The sequence below is a fragment of the Cydia amplana genome, chromosome 9 (assembly GCF_948474715.1).
Source record: "Cydia amplana chromosome 9, ilCydAmpl1.1, whole genome shotgun sequence".
Taxonomy (NCBI): domain Eukaryota; kingdom Metazoa; phylum Arthropoda; class Insecta; order Lepidoptera; family Tortricidae; genus Cydia; species Cydia amplana.
Window position 1 is genome coordinate 15,300,330 of NC_086077.1, and position 20,320 is coordinate 15,320,649.

At 43.5% G+C, this 20,320-nt stretch overlaps 2 protein-coding genes across 3 annotated transcripts in view; both read left to right on the top strand.

Annotated features, from left to right (window-relative positions):
• LOC134651210 (unconventional myosin-XV) overlaps positions 1 to 20,320 on the top strand; it is a 127,588-nt gene that overhangs the window by 36,018 nt on the left and 71,250 nt on the right. Inside the window, exons 2-11 of the mRNA XM_063506279.1 lie at positions 3,679 to 3,826; positions 10,826 to 11,076; positions 11,183 to 12,288; positions 12,362 to 12,525; positions 12,887 to 13,116; positions 13,579 to 13,797; positions 14,365 to 14,453; positions 18,063 to 18,201; positions 18,698 to 18,901; positions 19,412 to 19,541. Coding sequence (XP_063362349.1) covers positions 3,680 to 3,826; positions 10,826 to 11,076; positions 11,183 to 12,288; positions 12,362 to 12,525; positions 12,887 to 13,116; positions 13,579 to 13,797; positions 14,365 to 14,453; positions 18,063 to 18,201; positions 18,698 to 18,901; positions 19,412 to 19,541 — 2,679 coding nt within the window. The 5' untranslated portion in view covers position 3,679. The remainder of the gene's footprint in view (positions 1 to 3,678; positions 3,827 to 10,825; positions 11,077 to 11,182; positions 12,289 to 12,361; positions 12,526 to 12,886; positions 13,117 to 13,578; positions 13,798 to 14,364; positions 14,454 to 18,062; positions 18,202 to 18,697; positions 18,902 to 19,411; positions 19,542 to 20,320) is intronic.
• LOC134651197 (uncharacterized) lies at positions 216 to 1,843 on the top strand. Of its 2 annotated transcripts, none has more exons than XM_063506257.1 (2): positions 216 to 358; positions 865 to 1,843. In XM_063506257.1, exons 1-2 carry the CDS (start codon positions 311 to 313, stop codon positions 1,840 to 1,842), a joined length of 1,026 nt encoding a protein of 341 aa, XP_063362327.1. In that variant the 5' UTR covers positions 216 to 310; the 3' UTR covers position 1,843. The 2 variants fall into 2 exon arrangements, with proteins under 2 accessions (XP_063362327.1, XP_063362326.1); XM_063506256.1 differs by having other exon boundaries at positions 294 to 358; positions 823 to 1,843.

The window sequence follows — 20,320 nt, forward strand, 5'->3', positions numbered from 1 at the left end:
AAAAATCTACTGGACATTTAATAACCCACTTACAAAATAGATCGGACGTCAATCTATACTAGGGAACGACCTATTTCTGCCGCGTTCTAGCTTTAACATAGTGCCACCATTACATAATCATTATCATTTATCACACTCCTAGACGTGGCTTATCGAGCCATTCCGCTGCCTTTAGTAACTGATTCTTAGTAAATATGGGTGATACGATAAGTTTTCACACATTGCATATTATTGCGACCTAGTCTGGGGAAATACGGCTGTATATAATGAGGCCAGGGCACGGGGCAAGGCAAGTCGGTCATCGGTCAAGATGGCTCCAACAGTTCTACTGAATCTGCTGCTGGCAGGGCTACTTCAGGTAAGCATTTACATGCTAATATTTAAAATTAAGCACATGAAGTAACTACTAAGTCCAAATGTCACTTATACAAGTTTTAGGTTCACATGTAAATTTGCAATGTGACCATATCCTCTTGTCTGTGTATGATCTGCTCTACACACCGGGCTAGAACCCACGATTTTTTACCACCACATGATTATGAATTTGTAAAGATGTAGTTATATTTTAAAGTTTTGCTTAAAACCTACACATTTACCATTTTCCTCAGTTTTTAAATACATTTTGCCAGTAACCCGCTTTGATATCATTCAGTAACAAGAGCGCCTACAGCGAATAACTATAGAAAATCGAAGTATCATGATTTTAGAATTTAGATGTTCGCGGTATTCCCGAAGGAACTCTAAAAGTCAGTGATATTTTCTGCTTGCTAAGTTCTTCCTTGCTACGAAGCCAATAGCTGTTTTAATGTCTTGAGCAAGTAGAACCCTCTTCTGCTCGCTCAATTGCCCTCGTTTGCTCCCCAGCTGTCCGCCAGCCAGTACTACTCGTGCGGCTGCGCTCCTGCCTTCCCTCCTGCGGCCCTCGCCCCTCCCGCTTACGCCCCCTGCGGCTGCGCCCCTCCGCCATGCCCGTGCGCTCCTCCACCGTGCACGTGCCAACCTCCAGCACAAGCCCCGATTTTAATTTCTGCCCCTCCGCCACCACCAATGTGCATTAACCCGCCAGCGCCTCCTCCAATCACCATCGACATGCCGTGCCTTCCTCCGATAACGGTCACTCCTCCGCCCCTGCCTCCTCTAACCATCACTCCTCCTCCTCCGCCGCCATTCATGGTGAACCCTCCTTGCCCGCCTCCGCTCTACCTGAACCCGACCCCGCTGCCGCCCGTGACGGTGAACCCGCCGCAGCCGCCGCTGATGTACATCGATCCGCCGCCGCTGCCGCCTATGATGGTGGAGATTCCCTTGCCGCCGCCGATCATGATTGAGCTGCCGGCGCCGCCCCCGATCATGATCCAGCCGCCGGCGATCCCGCCCGTGATGGTGCAGCCACCGCCGCTGCCGCCGGTGCCCGTTCAGCCGCCGTGCCCGCCGCCGGTGACGGTCCAGCCGCCGCCGCTGCCGGGCATGTGCGTGCAGCTGCCGCCGCCGGAGCCGGTGTCGGTGCAGGCGCCGGCGCTGCCGCCGATGTGCGTCAACTTGCCTCCTCTACCACCAGTGACCGTGCAGCCGCCGCCGCTGCCGCCTGTGACGGTGCAGCCGCCCGCGCCGGACCCTATCTGCTTCCAAATGCCGCCTCCGCCGCCGTTCTGTTTCCAGCCGCCGCAGCCCGCACCGATCTGCTTCCAGCCGCCGCCGCCGGCGCCGATCTGCTTCCAGCCGCCGATGCCGCCGCCGGTGTGCATCGTGCCGGACGGCACTCCGCAGTGCGGCTGCGGCTGTCTCCCGGCGTACGGCCCTTGCCCGTGTCAGTACGGCTACGGATCTCCGATCTACTTATAAGTCTTATAACTCTCCCCGATTGCGGAAGATTTTTCTAAGTAGAAGCCATATTTAGAATTAAGTTTTAATTTAAGTACTGATTTGTACAAAAATAAATATTATACTCTAATAAAACTTTTTTATATAATTAATAAGTGCATTTGCTTATTTCCTAATAAATTAAACTTCATAGTAAAATACACATACACATAAAAATACACATATCGACAAACAACAAATAAGTAAGATAGTAGGTAACTGTTTCGCAAAAAAATTTTCAATTATTATCTCATAAGTCGTAACCCAGACTTAAATGATAATTTTAATATGGCATCCGAGCCACTCGGCAGGCGGAGACCGCTTGCTGGCTTCCATTTAAATACCTACTATAGGTATAAAATTAAATTTAAGAATGTTGCCATTAAACAAGCTACATCAACATACCCACAGGTATATTCTCGGGCTTTAATACGATCCGTATTACCCTCGGTAGGACGATTACCTACAGTCTACAACTCTACACCTACGGCTAAAAATTATCGAGATAATCATAATATACTGTAAGAGCAAGAGCAATACTATACAAAACAAATACTTTGATGCATCAGCACGCGTAAAACATACACGCTTGCATTTTGCTAATTGTAAAGTCAATCTGTAGTCATTTTTGGACCGTTAGCCATATTGTGCGAGGTGATTAGGTAGGTCACACTGAACAACTTTTTCTATGGGACAAACCCTGAAATCCCAAAAAAAAAATTGGCCTTCCCATAGAAAACGTCGACATCCACTCGACCAAAATGTATGAAACGGCCAATGACGGATGACCAAAATAGCGTGGGCCTATGTTGCACCAAACCTGAGTTCCACTAGGTACAGCCAGGGTTCAGCATCAGCTCTAACTTGGGTACTGCTCTCCCAAGTGCTCATCAAGATGTGACGGATGACCAAAGTAGCGTGGGCCTATGTGGCACCAAACCCGAGTTCCACTAGGTACAGCCAGGGTTCAGCATCAGCTCTATCTTGGGTACTGCTCTCCCAAGTGCTCATCAAGATGTGACGGATGACCAAAGTAGCGTGGGCCTATGTTGCACCAAACCTGAGTTCCACTAGGTACAGCCAGGGTTCAGCATCAGCTCTATCTTGGGTACTGCTCTCCCAAGTGCTGATCAAGATGTGACGGATGACTAAAATAGCGTGGGCCTATGTTGCACCAAACCTGAGTTCCACTAGGTACAGCCAGGGTTCAGCATCAGCTCTATCTTGGGCACTGCTCTCCCAAGTGCTCATCAAGATGTGACGGATGACCAAAATAGCGTGGGCCTATGTTGCACCAAACCTGAGTTCCACTAGGCACATCCTGAGTTCTACTAGGTCATCCAGGGTTCAGCATCAGCTCTATCTTGGGTACTGCTCTCCCAAGTGCTCGTCAAGGCGTGTCGGATGACAAAAACAGCGTCTACCTATGTTGCACCAAACCTGAGTTCCACTAGGTACAGCCAGGGTTCAGCATCAGCTCAGATCTATGTATACTAAAACCTTCTCCAGAATGTAACAAACACTTTTCTGAAAACCGCATCAAAATCGGTTCAGCCAAACGCGAGATAATCGCGAACAAATATACATACATACATACATACGGGTCAAACTGAGAACCTCCTTTTTTTTGAAGGCGGTTAAAAAAATCTTTGTGATTTCGGAGTTGGTCACATAGAAAAAATTGTTTAGTATAGCTCATCTAATCACCTCGCACAATATAGCCATATTGTCGGTCCAAAAATGACCCTGTATGTTTAATTCACACCGAAATCCGAGGATATTTTAATTTAAAATAACAGTTCGTGTTGTTTGTTCCAGCATGGCGGGGTCCGGGGGGACCGAGTGGTCGGAGGGCGCGGCGGTGTGGTTCCAGCCACCCGGCGCCCCCGCGCCCCTCCCCGGCCAGCTCGTGGAGGTGCACCGAGCGGCGCGCGTGCTGCTCGTCAGCGCGGTCGTCAACCAACAGGTAACATAGAACGTTAGTTCCAGCCACCCGGCGCCCCCGCGCCCCTTCCCGGCCAGCTGGTGGAGGTGCACCGAACGGCCCGCGTGCTGCTCGTCAGCGCGGTCGTCAACCAACAGGTAACGTAGAATGTTACTTCCAGCCACCCGGGGCCCTCGCGCCCCTATTATTATACAAGAATTGCTCGTTTAAAGGTATTAGATTTAACTAAATTCTTCATCTTAAATTCGTGTAAGTTATAAGTTGCAATTCACGGTTGTAACTCAAGTACAGTTCACTTGATAAAGGTAAGGTAGTTAAGGTAGGTATTATTACACAACTGAAGCAAACACTTAAAAAATAACATTTCCATAATCGTGTTCAAGTGCATAACAGACACCACCTTGTCAAGACTCCAACAATAACCCTTATACACCAATCAGAAGGAACATTATTGATTGCACGAGGCAGTAAAATCTGTGTGTGTAGATGTGTTAGGGCTAAGCACGTTTGTTGCGTGATGTTGGTGATGTCGGCTTGTGAAACGTGTTGTCATTAGCTGGTCTCAATCATACAACTTATCATAGATCGAACTGGAGGTGATGGTCGATGGGAAAGATAAATATTGTCGCTAACAATTGAATAAATAAAATAGAGTACTGGAGAAAAGAAAGCCGAGACGTGTGTGTAAGAGTAAAAAATATTAGCAAAAGAAACAGGATTCATCCATTTATGTTAAGAATTTAATGCCAAAGTATGTTGATAAGGAAAAAGTCTTACACAGTTCTGTAGTATTCACTATGCTATCACTAAAACCTAAAAAAAAGACTAAGTGGTACCGGACCTATTAGTGCCTTTTTTTTTTTTTTTTTTTTTTTTTTTTTTTTTTTTTTTTTTTTTTTTGTTGACGGAGTGGGGAATGCGTTTACGCATCCCTCCCCGGCCGTGGGGCAAGGCCATAATGGGGAGGGTATGTGGGACTCCCTCTTTACACGACTATTGCCATGAATCGAATGACCAACAAGACTGTATTCCTAGTACAGTAACAGAATTTGAGTAAGTAAAAGTGTTGACAGTCATAACAGTAAATTGCAGTAAGTGTAAGTTTATCGGTCACGAGTCAGAGGGCCTACCGCGAACCACGTTCGAAGTGTTACCTCCCTGTCACACTTACGTACGAATTTACAAGTGCGACAGAGAGGCAACACGTCGAACGTGGTTCGCGGTAGGCGCTCTGATACGTTACATAATCGTTGATCTACGAAACAACGTGTTCCTTTCGCGAGGCCGACGGCCGTTGCCAACGCAGCATGACCGGGCTCGCAAGGTCGGGGCGACCGCTACAATACAACATTTATACGGAATTACCATGGAATTACAGTAAAAGACAAAACGAACACTTCAGTGTTTGCCTGATTTAAGAACTAGCAATTGTTAATAAAAACAAATGACGAGCGCTTATAAGCCTAATAGGCAGTGAACCGGCCTACGATGCTGTTGGTCCTGGCCATCCCTATAAGGTCATTTATTTGTAGGATTGGCAAGGTTATAGAGGTAACCTAAATGTTACATAAATCTTTATGGGGAGTTCGGCAATTTGCCTTGGCGTTGCAATACATCAATGTAATTATGTAATAAATGCATCACCGATGAAATCCCTTCGAAATTAGTGTAAAAAAATTATCTTTTCAAATTTGTTTCATTACAGCTGAGCAGTAATGGCGCTACATATTTCAGTAGGATTGGGTTTTTAAATATAAATAATACGTTCCTTTTGTACTCTCACGAAGCCATCAATTTCGAAGATTCCTGCAGTGAGTGGGAGGAGTCAGGAATTCCAGTGTTAAATATTTTATATGAAGAAATGCATAAAATAAGATTTAATTACGCTCTTTTTAATTACGAGGCTAGCAAGAGGAAAACGAATAGCGCTTATTATTTACAAATGCAAGTCTTGAAGGTGACCTTTGTGTAAATAAATGATTACCTACACAATATTTTACTTCGTGCCAAATATGCAACGTAAAAAACAAAGTCCCCGCCTGCGTCTGTTGTGTCTGTCTGTATGTTCGCGATACACTCAAAAACTACTGAATGGATTTTCATGCGGTTTTCACCTATCAGGAGATAGATTCTAGAGGAATAACGTATATATAGGTGTATAATTTGAGGTTTACCAGTGCAAAGCTGGGCGGGCCGCTAGTATGAAATACCTAAGTAAAAACTTCGAAATACTTACCTATATATAAAGATAACAACATCACATCGAATCAACATTCAAGTGAACAGATGCCAGCACGACTTGTCATCTAGCTCATTTGTTGGTGACAACACCGTCTCTGAGATAATCGTCTTTTTATCGGCATGCGTTACAATTGACCACATCAGATAAAAGTACGGAGTGTATTGTTCTTGTTTTGTTCTTTACAGTCTTTAGGCTGATGGCACTTTATTGCTAAAGGTGGCATTCGGATGTCATCTGCAGCTGCATTACTGTTGCGACATTACTGTGGAGGGGTTGATGTCGCCGCTGTATCTGTCAATTTCCTACGTTATTGAAACAGATATAAAAATTAGATGGGTACAGAATTTTGCGCTAGCCTTGTGAAAGTGAAATGTATTCTTCATTTCTCATGCTCTGAAAGAGGGTCATTGTTGTTCTAAAAGGTGTGCAGAAAATGATACGTTTCTGCACTAGAGCATTTTAGGTTCCAAACGATTTTATTAATTTTTTTACGATAAGCAAATGAGATTTGGGTTTAAATGGATTTGTTTTACAATTTCCATTCTGACATTTAACTCCCCATTCGATAAATAACGATACTTTCGCCTAAATTGTTAATTGAAAGTACCCTCAAAAATACTATAAATTCTATACTTAAGTAGTCATGTTTTTAAAAAAACACATGCAATGTACTTTCCTCGTATTCGAAATGAAAAGTAGAGTGTTTAACTCGGGTGAAAGGCATCATTCAGCCTCGGACTATTGGCGCTCGAACGCACGCCACACTACCTCGGCAGAAATGAGTGCCTTTCATCCCTTGGTTAACAAATTTAACAATCTACTATATAGATACAACTTTAGTATTACTCTGATACGATAAGAGCTATCCATAATAATTACAATACACCGGCATCGCAATCGTCGTATAAAAACAGGTACAATAGTATTGTTGATTGCAGACGATCTACAACTACATACTACAAAATCGAGACATGCCATCTTTTCAGCCTCGCACAGCGTGAGTGGAGTGAATGTTCATGTCAAATTTGATCATATCACCTTATTTTCGTTTTCAAATAAGAGATATTATGTAGGTAAAAGTTAATAATTTAGGGAAACAATAACGTGACTTTATCGCATTACTTTTCAATCGGCGTTTGTCTTTAAACGATTATCATCTTGGCTGTCCCTGTGATCTTAGGGTACTTCTGGAAGGCCTTATGATAATGATATGTAAAAATTTGTAAGCTTGCTTGATAAGATGTGCTATTTATGTTTACATATTTTGGTCGTCGACACAGCACGCTGAGGTCCGCTTCAAGGCTGGAATGTGTAGTTTACTGAGAGAGTGGCTGACTCAGCGAACAAACATGTTAATGCTGGGTTGCTGGTGATTCTAGTACTAAGTTGGGTTGAGGATTAAACACATAATTTTGGTATCTAAAATTAAGGTAAGTAAATCAATGCTATTTTCCCATTGAGGCTGTTAATCAAGACAAACCATAAATAATGGGTCCCATAGCCAGGTACCTACACTAGCAAAGAGCTAATTAGAACGATGACTTACAAAATATGTAGGTATGGGGCCCGCCTGTACAAACACTCTAATGATTCATTGTGGTGCCACTTAGTATTCTGGGCTGCGTGCCTTCCGTCCGTCCGTCCGTTGTTCGCTGCATCGCTTAGGGCTACAAACAGGAAGGAACAAAAAACGTTTTTAAATCCTCTTTATTCATTTGTTTTCCTTTAACAACAGTTCTTGTCGGAGGTGGGTACCTAATATATTAAATACAGGTGAACCAAGTAAATACGCGAGAAGCAGGCATTTAAAACTTTATGGCATTTATAGTTGGTTGCTTTTTGCTTAATCTAGATATACTTCGACTTTATCTTAAGTTTCGATTTATCTTTAACACCCGTTCATTAAGAGTTGGATGGCACTCAATTATTTGATTAATGTTAGTGATGATTCGAATGGCGTCGACACATTGTTAATAATTAACGACGTGATTTAGATAGGAATCGGATAAAATGTTTGATTAAAAGGCGCCAGGGTCATTTATCTGTTGAGTGCAACGTGAGGGCAACCACAACAGGTTCAAGGTTTTCGTAATCCGAATAGCTTAAACATGTTCTACACTAGTAAACCACCGCCGCAGTCTTATAGTTGAAAAATTGTTTTTGTAAAAGTATTAAGAGATTTAACACAAAGTATTCTATACTTATCTTACTACTTACACCAAGATAAACAAAGAGGTAAGTAGCAGTATAGGTTTTTTATATCTTTAATTATGTACTCGTTTCTCTACCGCATCGTTGCTCAGTCAATTTATAATAGGTAAGCTTAAAGACAACATTGCCCAAATCCCAGTCTGGTAGTCAACGATCTAATATAACTACAATTTCAACATTCCGTTGATTAAAGCCACCGGTTTACGCAGTAAACGCATTTAGTCCAAATGACCATCTAACGCCGAGCTACCCCCGACTGGTCCGACGGCGGGTCCGTTACTCCTCCGAGCTAACAGTTCTGTAACCAGCTTCCAAACGGGCACTTGTGGACTGCATTTACTAAGAATGTGCTGTGTGTGTTCAAAAATGTGCAGAATACGATGACAACAGACCCCAAACCTTAGATTTTCGAGTGTTCTGCCTATCGATTCCTATTCCGCTATCTGACAGATAGCGCGTTTAGCCGTGACCTATGTGTTTTGGGGCGTTGGAGTCTAAAGAATGTGCCGTGAAATGTGTTCAAGAGTGTAGTGAATAGGATGACGCAAACCGAAACAAACCTTTTGAGTAACTATTTGGCCCTGTCATAATTTCATACGGTATCTTTCACGTCAACCTTCCATGCACTTGTAGGATACTGCAACCCAACCAAGGATCACTATAGAATGTGCAGTGAACCTATTTTTAGATTTTGAGTGACCTGTAACTTTAGCCGATGCGTGTTCGCTTCGCCCCAACGCCGCGTAGCTCTCCCGAATCCTGCGGTTCTCTCTCGTGCAACTCTTGCGACTCAACATGCCGGCAACCAAGAATCTCACGTCGGCAGCTAAGCCGGCATAGCGCGCCAGTCGCACCAAGCGCGAAAATGCCAACAATGCCAAGCTTGCCAAGATCGGCGAGCGCCAGGCTGCCAAGCGCGCCAAGCCGGCACCGCCGGCGGCCCACGGCGGTGCGTCGGCTGAGGGATCTGAGCCTGGATGTACTAGTGCGAAATGTAATTAGATTTATTAACACTACATTGTTTATGGCCTTGTTCTAGTTAAACAATAGGTGCGTCTTGCAGTGCGAATGCAATTTGTGTGAATAGTGTTACTATTATGTCTAGGGCAACCTTCACTTGGCCCTATTTGCTTAAATATATAGGTACATATCTATGTATCTTGTTTGCTGTGTTTATGAATGATGCAAAATTACATTGCACCTTGATTGGTAGTCTAATTTCTTACATTTGCAAAAAATAGCTTTATCACAAGCTATAGACTAAAGTAAAATTTAATTATTAACAGAAATATTGCAATTGCATATCAGGATTATTTTATTAGACAGCTCGATGTCGTCTTTCCTCAGTACCTATCTACTGTAATGTGCATGATAGACCGAGATAAGACCTCTCTAATTGAGGTCATCAACATCGCAGCACTATTCAGAAATCTAGTTAGAATCGCCTGGGGCATTATAAATCGTTTAACTTTTAATTTTAAGATCGCAATTAATCTTATATTTGTATCATTAACTTAACCGTCGATCGTACGAAGGTCACCTAACTGTACCGCGGTACATAATGCTGGCCGGCTCATTATTAAAGCCTACTCGACCACGACATCGCAACGTAATCTAATATGCGACTAAGCAATTTGCAAGCCTGCCTGTACCACGACACACTTTCCGCCGGCTGTCAGCCAGCTGTCCAATTCATTACGTCGCAAGCACGCAAGCGCCCGCCGAAGGTGCGAATCAAACCGACGGTGAATATCGCGTAATTTGAATGAGCTTGAAAGCGAAATGGCCGGGTCACGAAAGATGGCTGATACAATTGTGCAGCAGTCATTATGTTATGTCACAGTTATGGTTTACAGCCTGCGAGCGTGATTTTACGTCTGGTTGCATTTTTATGCCGTTTGGTAACTTATTCCTTGGAAGTAAGCCAGTAGGAAATTGTAACGCATTTAATTTAATTTAAACTTGCACAATAATCGAGAGCGAAGCGTCTTCGTAATAAATCTGGTTCAATTAATAAGTTGATGACTTTCATAGTCGTCTTGAATAATTAGAATTGCCATTCTTTACATAACATGGGATGGGAAGATGCTATCATACGAAAATTAAAATTCTAGTTCCCATGGCATCTTTATGTGCGGTTTTGTCTTAATTCATGCCAGTTGCGAAACAGTTAAGTAAAACTAGTTTTTGCGCATATTTTCTACTGCCGGCTACAAAGCCATACAAAATTACGACGAAATTACAAAACGGAACGTTATGTTAAGACTTCCCTATATTATACGAATATCATAACACTTCTTCAATTGTTTTAAACGCTGTTAAGCAATTAGCAAGCATTTGATAATAATGCACGCTTGAGTTATGTGTGATAGGTACCTAATGCTGTTCGTGTGTTGTGCATGATTCTTTCGGAGGAAATTACCTAACTCAAAATCAGGCTAGGGTTCAACGGTGCCGTCTTAAACCCGAATACCTAAACTGCTGTCTGATAAATACTATACCTAACTACTTAGGTCTTAAACGAACTTTCTTTATACATCTAACGTATCTATACCTTCTCTTCACAGCCCCAAACTTTCGCCCTCCAAATGGGCACCGGCGAGGAGGAGGGCGACCCGGTATGGCCGCGCGAGGAGCTCGGCGCCACCGGCGTCGAGGACATGACGCGCCTCCACGACCTGCACGAGGCCGCGCTGCTCTGGAACCTCAAGCTGCGCTACGAGCAGGGGCTCATCTACACGTACGCCGGCTCCATACTGGTGGCCGTCAACCCGTACCGGCCCGTGGATGCGCTGTATGGACTGCAGACTGCGAGGAGGTGAGGACTAACAAAATGTATTACTTCGAATTTGACTTTTTCTTCCTCATGCTCTTATTTATTACATGATCCATAACTGTGTTGTATAATTGATCGTTGTTTCCAGGTACCACGCAGCGGAAGCCCTGGGCGATCTTCCCCCACACCTGTTTGCCATAGCCGCGGCTGCGCGCGCATCTCTGCCGCACCCGCAGGCCATTCTCATCTCCGGCGAGTCCGGCGCGGGCAAGACGGAATCCACCAAACTAGCAGTTCAGTTCCTGGCTGCTGTCGCCCCTGCTCCGCCAGGCCGTGCGCCCGTCTCCGAACAGATCCTCGAGGCAGCTCCACTGCTAGAGGCCTTCGGAAACGCTAGAACACCAAAAAATCACAATTCTAGTCGATTCGGGAAACTTCTAGAACTGTATTTCAAAGATGGCGCGCTGGCCGGCGCGCGAGTAGCGCATTATCTACTTGAGAAGTCGAGAATAGTCACACAGTCCCCTGGTGAAAGAAATTATCATGTATTTTACGAGCTACTCGCTGGTTTAGACGAGGAGCAAAGAAAGGCTAGAGGTCTTCTATCTGCCGAGCATTATTTTTATTTGAATCAAGGAGGCGATTCAGGCGGAGCAGGCGCAGGCGCCGACTGGTCCGCTCTTTGTGGTGCCATGCAAGTGCTCGGCATTGGAGACGCTGAACGAGAAGACATTATCAGAGTATTAGCAGCTGTTCTTCACTTAGGAAACGTTTATTTTCATAGAAGACAGCTTCGCCACGGCCAAGAAGGTGTACAGTTAGGTGGTGGGGCTGAAGTGCGTTGGGCGGCACATCTTCTGAAGGTCCCTGCGGAAGCAATGGGCAGAGCTCTGACCACTCGAGTGACGGCGGCCCGTGCCGAGCGCATGAGGTCGCCTTTACCGATCGACCAAGCTTTAGACGCAAGAGATGCATTCGCTAAAGCACTATACTCATCCCTATTCAATTGGTTGGTCCTCCGAATAAACTCGATCGTACACCGGGCGGGTCTGCACGACGCGCACCGAATATCTCTCCTCGATATCTTCGGCTTCGAAGACCTGGAAGAGAACTCATTCGAGCAGTTATGCATAAACTTTGCGAACGAAACGCTGCAGCACTATTTCAACAAGCACATTTTCAAATTGGAGCAGCAGGAGTATCAAAAAGAGAGGTTGGAGTGGTCAAATCTCGCGTGGAATGATAACTCTCCGGGTAAGTTAATATGTTTCTCTAATATGTGCTCTAATCCTATGAGAATACGTTCTTATTTTAATTACATTTGCAGTTATCCAACTGCTGAGCAAGAAGCCAGTGGGTATCCTGCACCTGCTGGACGACGAGAGCAATTTCCCGCGCGCGTCCGACGCGTCCTTCCTGGAGAAGTGCCATTACAACCACGCTCTTAATGAGCTGTATTCGAGGCCCAGACTGGGAGCGAGTGAATTTGGTGTAAGTCAGTTATAAGCAACTATTTTTACTATCGTTAAAGCCTCTAACCAGTTTCATTGCGTTAATGGTGTAGTTTAGTTTACGATTTATCACTAGAAATCTCAGTAACATAAAGTTGCGTTTCATTTACATATTATTATGATGCGCATTTCAAATTTCTAAATATGCAGTTTAGATGATTTGTGATCTGATTTTACACGTTATGTAATTTTGAATACATGGATAATGTTTATAAATTTCATGTCATCAATTTCGAGCAATCTGTTCTCAACAATCGATCAAAGCTGTTTATAACCATTTAACGAAATATATATATAGGTATCTGTGTACCAAATCTTAATCTGTCAGTTGTTTGGCACAGGTGAAGCATTATGCCGGCCAAGTGTGGTACAACGTAGAAGGGTTCCTCGATAAGAACCGAGACGCGTTACGCGGCGATGTGCTGGAGTTGCTTTGCTCCAGCGAAGTTCCGTTGGTGGCCGAGATGAGCGCGCAGCTGCGGGCGCAGCATGATGCGAATAAAACACTCCCACGTGGAGCGAATGGCCGCTTCGTCACCATGAAGCCGAGGACGCCTACTGTCGCTGCAAGGTCAGTAGAAGTCTAATAGATCTGTATGAATGCTAGCTCTGTTTTCGTGAAAGATGAGCGCGCCTTCCATAGTTTGCGATTTGCCAAACTCCCTCTGGCCTATCCTCAAAGCCTGTACCCCTACTCCTGCCCGGTTAATCGCAAGATGCCACTTATTGTATACATTAGTGATAGTGGTAGAAATTGTGTACCTATAGGTATAACAGGGGTCGGAAACCGGTATTTGCTCCATACAAAAATACCGGTATTATTACGTTATTTTTTGTTTATTGGTTTATTATTTAATATTTAATGGGACAATCTAATAATACAAACTTGTTACCTAAATAAATCATTCAGTCCTACGTAAAGAGCATAAAATAATTCAAAATATTGGGCTATTTTAAATTTTAAAAAATACCGGTTCCGAGCCCTGGTATATAAGTAGCAACGATTAATCTTAACCTCCATCTCATCCTGCAGGTTCTCCGACAGCCTGCACCAGCTGCTTGACTCCATGTCGCGCTGCAACCCCTGGTTCGTGCGGTGCATCAAGCCCAACACCGACAAGTCGCCCATGAAGTTCGACATGCCGTGCGTGCTGGCCCAGCTGCGGTACACCGGCATGTTGGACACCATCAAGATCCGGCAGACCGGGTATCCGATTAGGATACCGTTCCCGAACTTTGTTGATAGATACCGGTGAGTGTCTTGCGGCCTCAAGCCTATTGTTTAGAATGTCTTACTTAAGGCCAAGCAATTAATCCAAATCTCATTTGCGGGTATATGATGGGCTATCAACGTGACAAACATGATAGAAGACTACTTTATAGAAAGAGACGGACGCTTTATTCTGTTAGTATCACGCCAAAAACTACGTATGTTGTATTATGTATACGTAACGTTAATCTAGTTATTCCACCTCGGTATCTTTGCTGATTATTTTTAACCTGTCCAAAACTTACATTTCACCGGTATTCAGGAAGTGTAGTATCTTTTATAATTTTCCTTTGCCATTACGTTTCTAAAACCGTTCAAGGCGTCCACTAGGGTCTAACAGAAACCTGAAGAATCAAGGGCATAATGATTTAAAATTAATTTTTGAACAATAAATGGATATATTCACATAAATTTGCTTCAGAATGTATTGATAATTACACCTCATATGTCATTTCTATACCTAGCGTGACCTGCGTAATACCACAAGAATGAGTGCTATGCCGAACGGATGTTCCAAGCGGTATGTTAATACCATAAATGCTGTTCCAGGTACTTGCTGAAGTCAACTCCGGCCCGCTCCACGCCGTACCGAGAGATATGCAACTCCATACTCGCGGAGATGCCACCCACCGGCGCTGGTATGTTTCCAAATGATGTAAATGTAACATGCGTAACGAGAGAAACATTTATTTGAGTCACAATCATCGTCTAAGAGGCCACAGCTCAAAGATTATTCGAGTTCCCAGTACAAGCAATCCTAGGAAGCACTTTCTATCAAACCGCGTCGTACGCGAGTGGAATAAGTTACCAAAAACAGTGATATGTGCTCCTTCAGTGAACAGTTTTAAAAACAGACTTAACAAACACTTAAAACAACTAAAGAAATGAACATTAATCGTTAAAAAAAACAAGTGCAGTGATATACACGCATCAGCTTTCAGCTGCTAGTGTATTAAACAATCTTCTTCTTTCTCTTTGCCTTATTCCCATTATTTGGGGTCGGCTCTCCTCGTTCTCATGCGCCAGGACCGTCTGTCCTGAGTTGTCTTTGGGGTAAGTTGGGCTCGTTCCAAGTCGCGGGTCACTGTAGACCACCACGTAGCTTTAGGTCTTCCTCGTCTGCTCGCTTCCCTGTTCGGCAATGCCAGGGCTTGCCGGACTACGTGGTCTTCGGGGCGTCTCATCACGTGGCCATACCAGCGAAGCCTACTTTCCGTGACTTTGTTTGTGATGGGTGCAACTTTGTAACTACCTCTGATGTATTCATTTTTCACTTTATCGAGTCTTGTTACTCCTGCCGCCCACCTCAACATCTTCATCTCTGCCACGTGTAATTTTTGTTCGTGCGCCTTTTTGATCGCCCAGCATTCAGCACCGTACATCATTGCCGGTCTCACGGCTGTCTTGTAAACTTTGCCCTTGACTTTGATTGGCATTCTTGTATCGCAAAGAACACCAGTGAGGGCTCTCCATCTTTGCCAGCCGGCGTTGACTCTGTGAGTGACGTCAGATTCAATGGCACCATCGGCAGTCAGCATCGTTCCGAGATATTTGAATTGGGATACCTTTGGAAGTTGATCTCCTTCAATATAGATCCTGTTGGAGATGGTGGTATCACTACTAAAATTGCATTCTAAATGCTCGGTCTTACTTCTGCTGATGCGAAGTCCATTTCTTTCCAGGGCCTGCCTCCATTGTTCTAGGGTCGTTTGCAGTTGTTGTGCACTTTTGTCAATGAGTACGATGTCATCCGCGTATAAAATACACCATGGCAAGGGAGTTTGGATATCTTTGGTGAGATAGTCCATAGTGTATTAAACAATATATTAATAATTAACTGTTTTCCATTGCAGTTCTATATCATGGAAGACGTGAGATACTTTTTGCAACTCAGATTAGTTTTTGATTTAAGTGACTGTGAGTCTAAAGAGAAATGACAATCAAAGTTTTCTTTATTTATTTTATTTTATTTTTATTTTTTTTATTTACTCTTACAATTAGATAGCTCTAGCATATTCTAGCTATAGAAAGGCAAATAACGAAATTTCGATTTTCGATGTTCGTGGTAGGGCCTACCGCTCCTCGAAGCCAACTTGATATCGGTAAACACTTTTATCAGGGAGTCACCTAACAACATCTACCATAAAATTACTATACTAGTTTATTATGTAGGTACCTATATAATACCTGTTTAGGTGTTAGACGGTAAGCCAACTAGAAACGCTCGCTCTTTCGAAATGCTACCAGTACAGCTAAATACCATAGCTCTCTTGATCGATGTCAGCAGCTACAAGTAGTTATTATCTTTCCGAAAAGTAAAGGACTAGCAGTAGGCGGCAGGCTGCGTGTTGTATTGCAACCAAATTGATCCGCCCACAGCTGTTATTGTGTGTAATGAGCACAATCATTGTCTTTTGAAACTCGCATAATGAGCATCGCATTCTAAAGCTCATGTGTTGCTACAAAATTGCTAAAACTGAACCTACGAAAAAAAATCTTTGCATAAGTAAATGCATGTGTGACTTACAAAGCCAGCGACCGCATCTATCTGTTTGTATGATTTTGATGCATGCAGGGTTCTTTGATGTGGATACCTATTTATTACTTTGTTGAAGTAACATTGATACATAACTTTTGGGCACATATTTTACGCTCGTATTTACTGTCACATGTAAACTAATACCCTGTAACATAGGTACTAAGTACCTATTTAGGCAGTTAGTTCAGAAAATTTTTGGTAACAAAAAAATATTTTGTTTTATTCATAATACTGTCATAATTCATATCTCTAATTTAATTTTTAATGCCCATTTAATTTCGCAATTTATTTAATGGCGGATGTTGTTAGTAAACCATAAGGAACTCGCGCACAGCTCTGTTTATTACTCGTAAATAAATCAAAGATCGCGTCTATCTAGATGTGCCCACGTGTTAATAGGCATGCTATAAATGTAAGTAATGTTCACATCAATCCTTCACAACGAGTTTTGAAACCAGCTGATTATCCACTTTCTACTAATTGATCGAAGCAGTTTGGTTCAGTCACGGGCTGTTCACATTCGCGAAGCGTTGTCCAATGTTTTAAACTATTTCCTTGAGTAAGAATCCTGAAGTGTTAAAAATGAAGTGACGAAAATGTGTTATTTTTTTAGAAAAATCTCTCCACTGTTCTAAAGAGTAGGTATTTTCTTCCTGAAAAGGACCGAAAGCCAATGAAAAAAGTGTAAATGCGTGATAAAAAGCCGTGTTAAAAATTATTACAGAGACAAATCACCGTAAATCATGATCTAAAATATAATCTTTATTTTTCGTGCTTTCGCTAGCCGGTATGTGAAAAGAAAAGTGCTCCATTAAGACTTCAAGCTGTCAGATAGGAGTTCCGCTCGGCTAGCTATTTGTTGCAATTAAAATTCATTGAAAATATGCTTTTTTGAGCCGCTTCGCGTTTGTATCGATTTCTAAGCAAGATCCTCAGCCTCGATACGGATTTATTGCGTTTCAATACTATCAACAATTCAACACCGAGAGGAACTGGTGAGTTATCGTGTTAGAAACTGATCGTAAAATTTATCGAGCGGAGGATAATGTGTTTATATTAATATGCAATACTCTAGTCATTTTATGAGGAGCAAATTGGCATTCCTTATTTTGTAGCTTCCTTGCGTGTGATATCTTGTTTCTTGTCAGAATATTCACAAAGATAATTAAATCAGCATACTGGCTAGCTAATTTTTTAAAGGCGGCAAGCAAATCTTTTTAATGGTTTTACTTTTTTCTGTGAAAATTAGAACGTTGCTTCTGTAAAATATTTCTATTTCTTGCACCATTTTTGAGAAAAGCACTATATATGACTCGGCTGGAAGGGTAATGATAATATTGATAATGATTGTCCCTATAGGTAACTAGATATATATCTACAGAAAACAAACGGCCATCGTGGACTTTAACTAATATTAATATTTCTGATTTCTCATTCGTTTCGAAGACAGGACATCATTTAATCATTGCACCAAAATCATCCCTTAATGATACATCAATAATATATCTGCCTACCTAATAATCAATTGAGTCTGCCCTCGACGCTAAACACATGATATGAAAGAACGAAAATGTTCTTCCTATCTGTGTTATCTTAATACTTAATATTTATGAGATCTACAGTTTAAGGTGTGTAATAATGTATTGTATTGTAGTGATATTTCATGTAACAATGATACTCATATCATATGTCACCTTTATTATTCCAGGTGGTGCGGACTACCAGCTCGGCGCAGCGCGCGTGTTTCTGCGAGAGGCGCTGCACCGAGCATTAGAGCGTGCTCGTGCGGATAAGCTGCGAGCCGCTGCCACCGCGCTGCAGGCTCGCGCCCGTGGATTCCTCGCCAGGTACACCTACTAATTGACGTCCTCTTAAAGCTCTCTGACATTTAAAACGTTTAAACACGTAGTTGAAATAGGAGATAAAGCAGGCGTGGCTTACTCCGCGATTTCGTCGCGTCGCTACAAGTACCTACAAGTACATGCGGCCCAGACCAATTTTGGTGTCTAGCCATAGTAGTTGCCGCGTACCGCTAAGGAACGGACGCCTGCTCGCGCTTGCGCCATCTAGCGGTCATATCTGTCGTAAAAGACGCGTTTTGTTAGAGAGTGAATCTTCTGTACCTAGTACTATTATTTATTCTGTGGCTAAAGGCAAAATGAAGTACGTGAAAGGTAGGGTATATTATGATTAGTGATCCCCTGTGGACATGAACACGATTAGATTTCCAGTCTAATCAGTGGGATTCTCTAGTAAGAGAATCTTGATCTATGTACAGGTTCTCAAGTTACTAGATTATTTTTCTGCAACTGAACTTACCCAAAATTCTCTTCTTAATTCCAGAAAGCGCTACAACGCAATGCGCGCGTCAGCCGTCAAGATCCAGGCGTTTTGGCGCGGGCGGCGGCAGCGGGCGCGCTTCGTGCGCGCGCGGCGCGGCGTGCTGCGCGCGCAGGCGCTCGTGCGCGGCCGCCGCGCGCGCAAGCTCGCCATGCATCTGCGCGAGCAGCAGCGGAGGAGGCAGGACCTGCAGATGCAACAAGCCAAGTCAGTATTGTCTTAGGCACCTGATCATAAATATGGCGGTTGTAACATTTGTAACAGCCCCCAAATATCTTAAATTCATGTCAACAAATTTTGATATTGAAATAACCTACTCGTGCTGTTGAACCACTTTGTGTGATTGACCATATTATTTCATAGTTTTCGCATTGGGACAGTGTGGGGAAGCCCAAATCCTCTCCCAAAGCCTGTGTAGCCGTGAAACGTATACCTATACACATTTTGATTGATAATCATTTATTTACAAACAAGATATATACAGTGGTATTATTAAAAGAAATTAAAAACTAGCTTAAATCTAAAATAAGCCCTGTATCGCGATGCTGATACGTTGTGCGAGGTAGCCGCCAGCTCTTCGGTCACCAGTTACGTCAACCAGACGCTTCGCGATTTCTGCGAACAACTTATGCGCACTGGAACCCCATGGACCTAGAGTTTCAACTCCAAATGGTACAAAATGGTACTTTTGATTTAATGTTTTCTGTATATTTTCAGGCGGCGAGCAGCAGAGCAGAAGGCTAAGGCGGAGAGCCTGCAAGTGCTAGAAGTGCCGGCCGAGTTGGCGTTCATCTTGTCCAAGTTGGACGAGTGGCAGCCGCCGCACTCGGAAAGAAACATGGCCAAGGTACGAGGCACTGCATAAAAACAATATTTAAGACCCGTTGACCGCCAAAGCTGTCATCCGACGCGTGCGGCTACGGCCCAATATCAACCATCGTGCATTCTGACAAGGTTCACGGTAACGCGCCACGCACGATAGGCCACGGAGAGTTTGAATCAGGGATGTTGCGAATATCCGCATCCGCAACCGCGGAACTTCCGCATTATTTTCAACATCCGCATCCGCATAAAATCGATGCGGAGTTTAATGCGGATGCGGATGTGGAACAGGTCGGTACAGGAACGTCTTAGCATCGGGGTAAGTGCTAGACTGCTAGGTAATTTAGTCATTAACCAAAAAACCCTATTAGAAATGAGCAGTCAAGCGTGAGTGGGACTTAATGTACGGAACCCTTGGAACGCGAGTCCGACTCGCACTTGGCAGGTTTGTTTTAAATAAAAATTACTAAAACGTAATATTTGACGTTTTTTATGTACCTATCTAGACATCCGCATCCGCGGATGTGAGCCTTTAAAAATCCGCATCCGCTTCCGCGGATGTCAAAAAATCGGCATCCGCAACATCCCTGGTTTGAATAAGCATTTTACTAACCATAGAAATGGTTACTTATATTCTTGTAGCGTACCTGTACCTACGACTCTAATAGCCGATTTAAACTCTCGCGCGAGCTACGAGACGAGCCGCGAGTCGCGCCACGAGACGCGAGTGTAAGCGGTGGGCTCGCGGCTCGTCTCGTGGCTCGCAAGCTCGTCGAGCTAATATAATTTAAACACTAACGGCAC

What these genes read in the sequence shown, in the direction of transcription:
- LOC134651197 (XM_063506256.1), top strand. Translation starts at nt 311, where the DNA reads ATGGCTCCAACAGTTCTACTGAATCTGCTGCTGGCAGGGCTACTTCAG. An exon ending in TGCTGGCAGGGCTACTTCAG is followed by an intron (nt 359 to 822) that starts GTAAGCATTTAC and finishes TTGAGCAAGTAG; the next exon opens with AACCCTCTTCTGCTCGCTCA.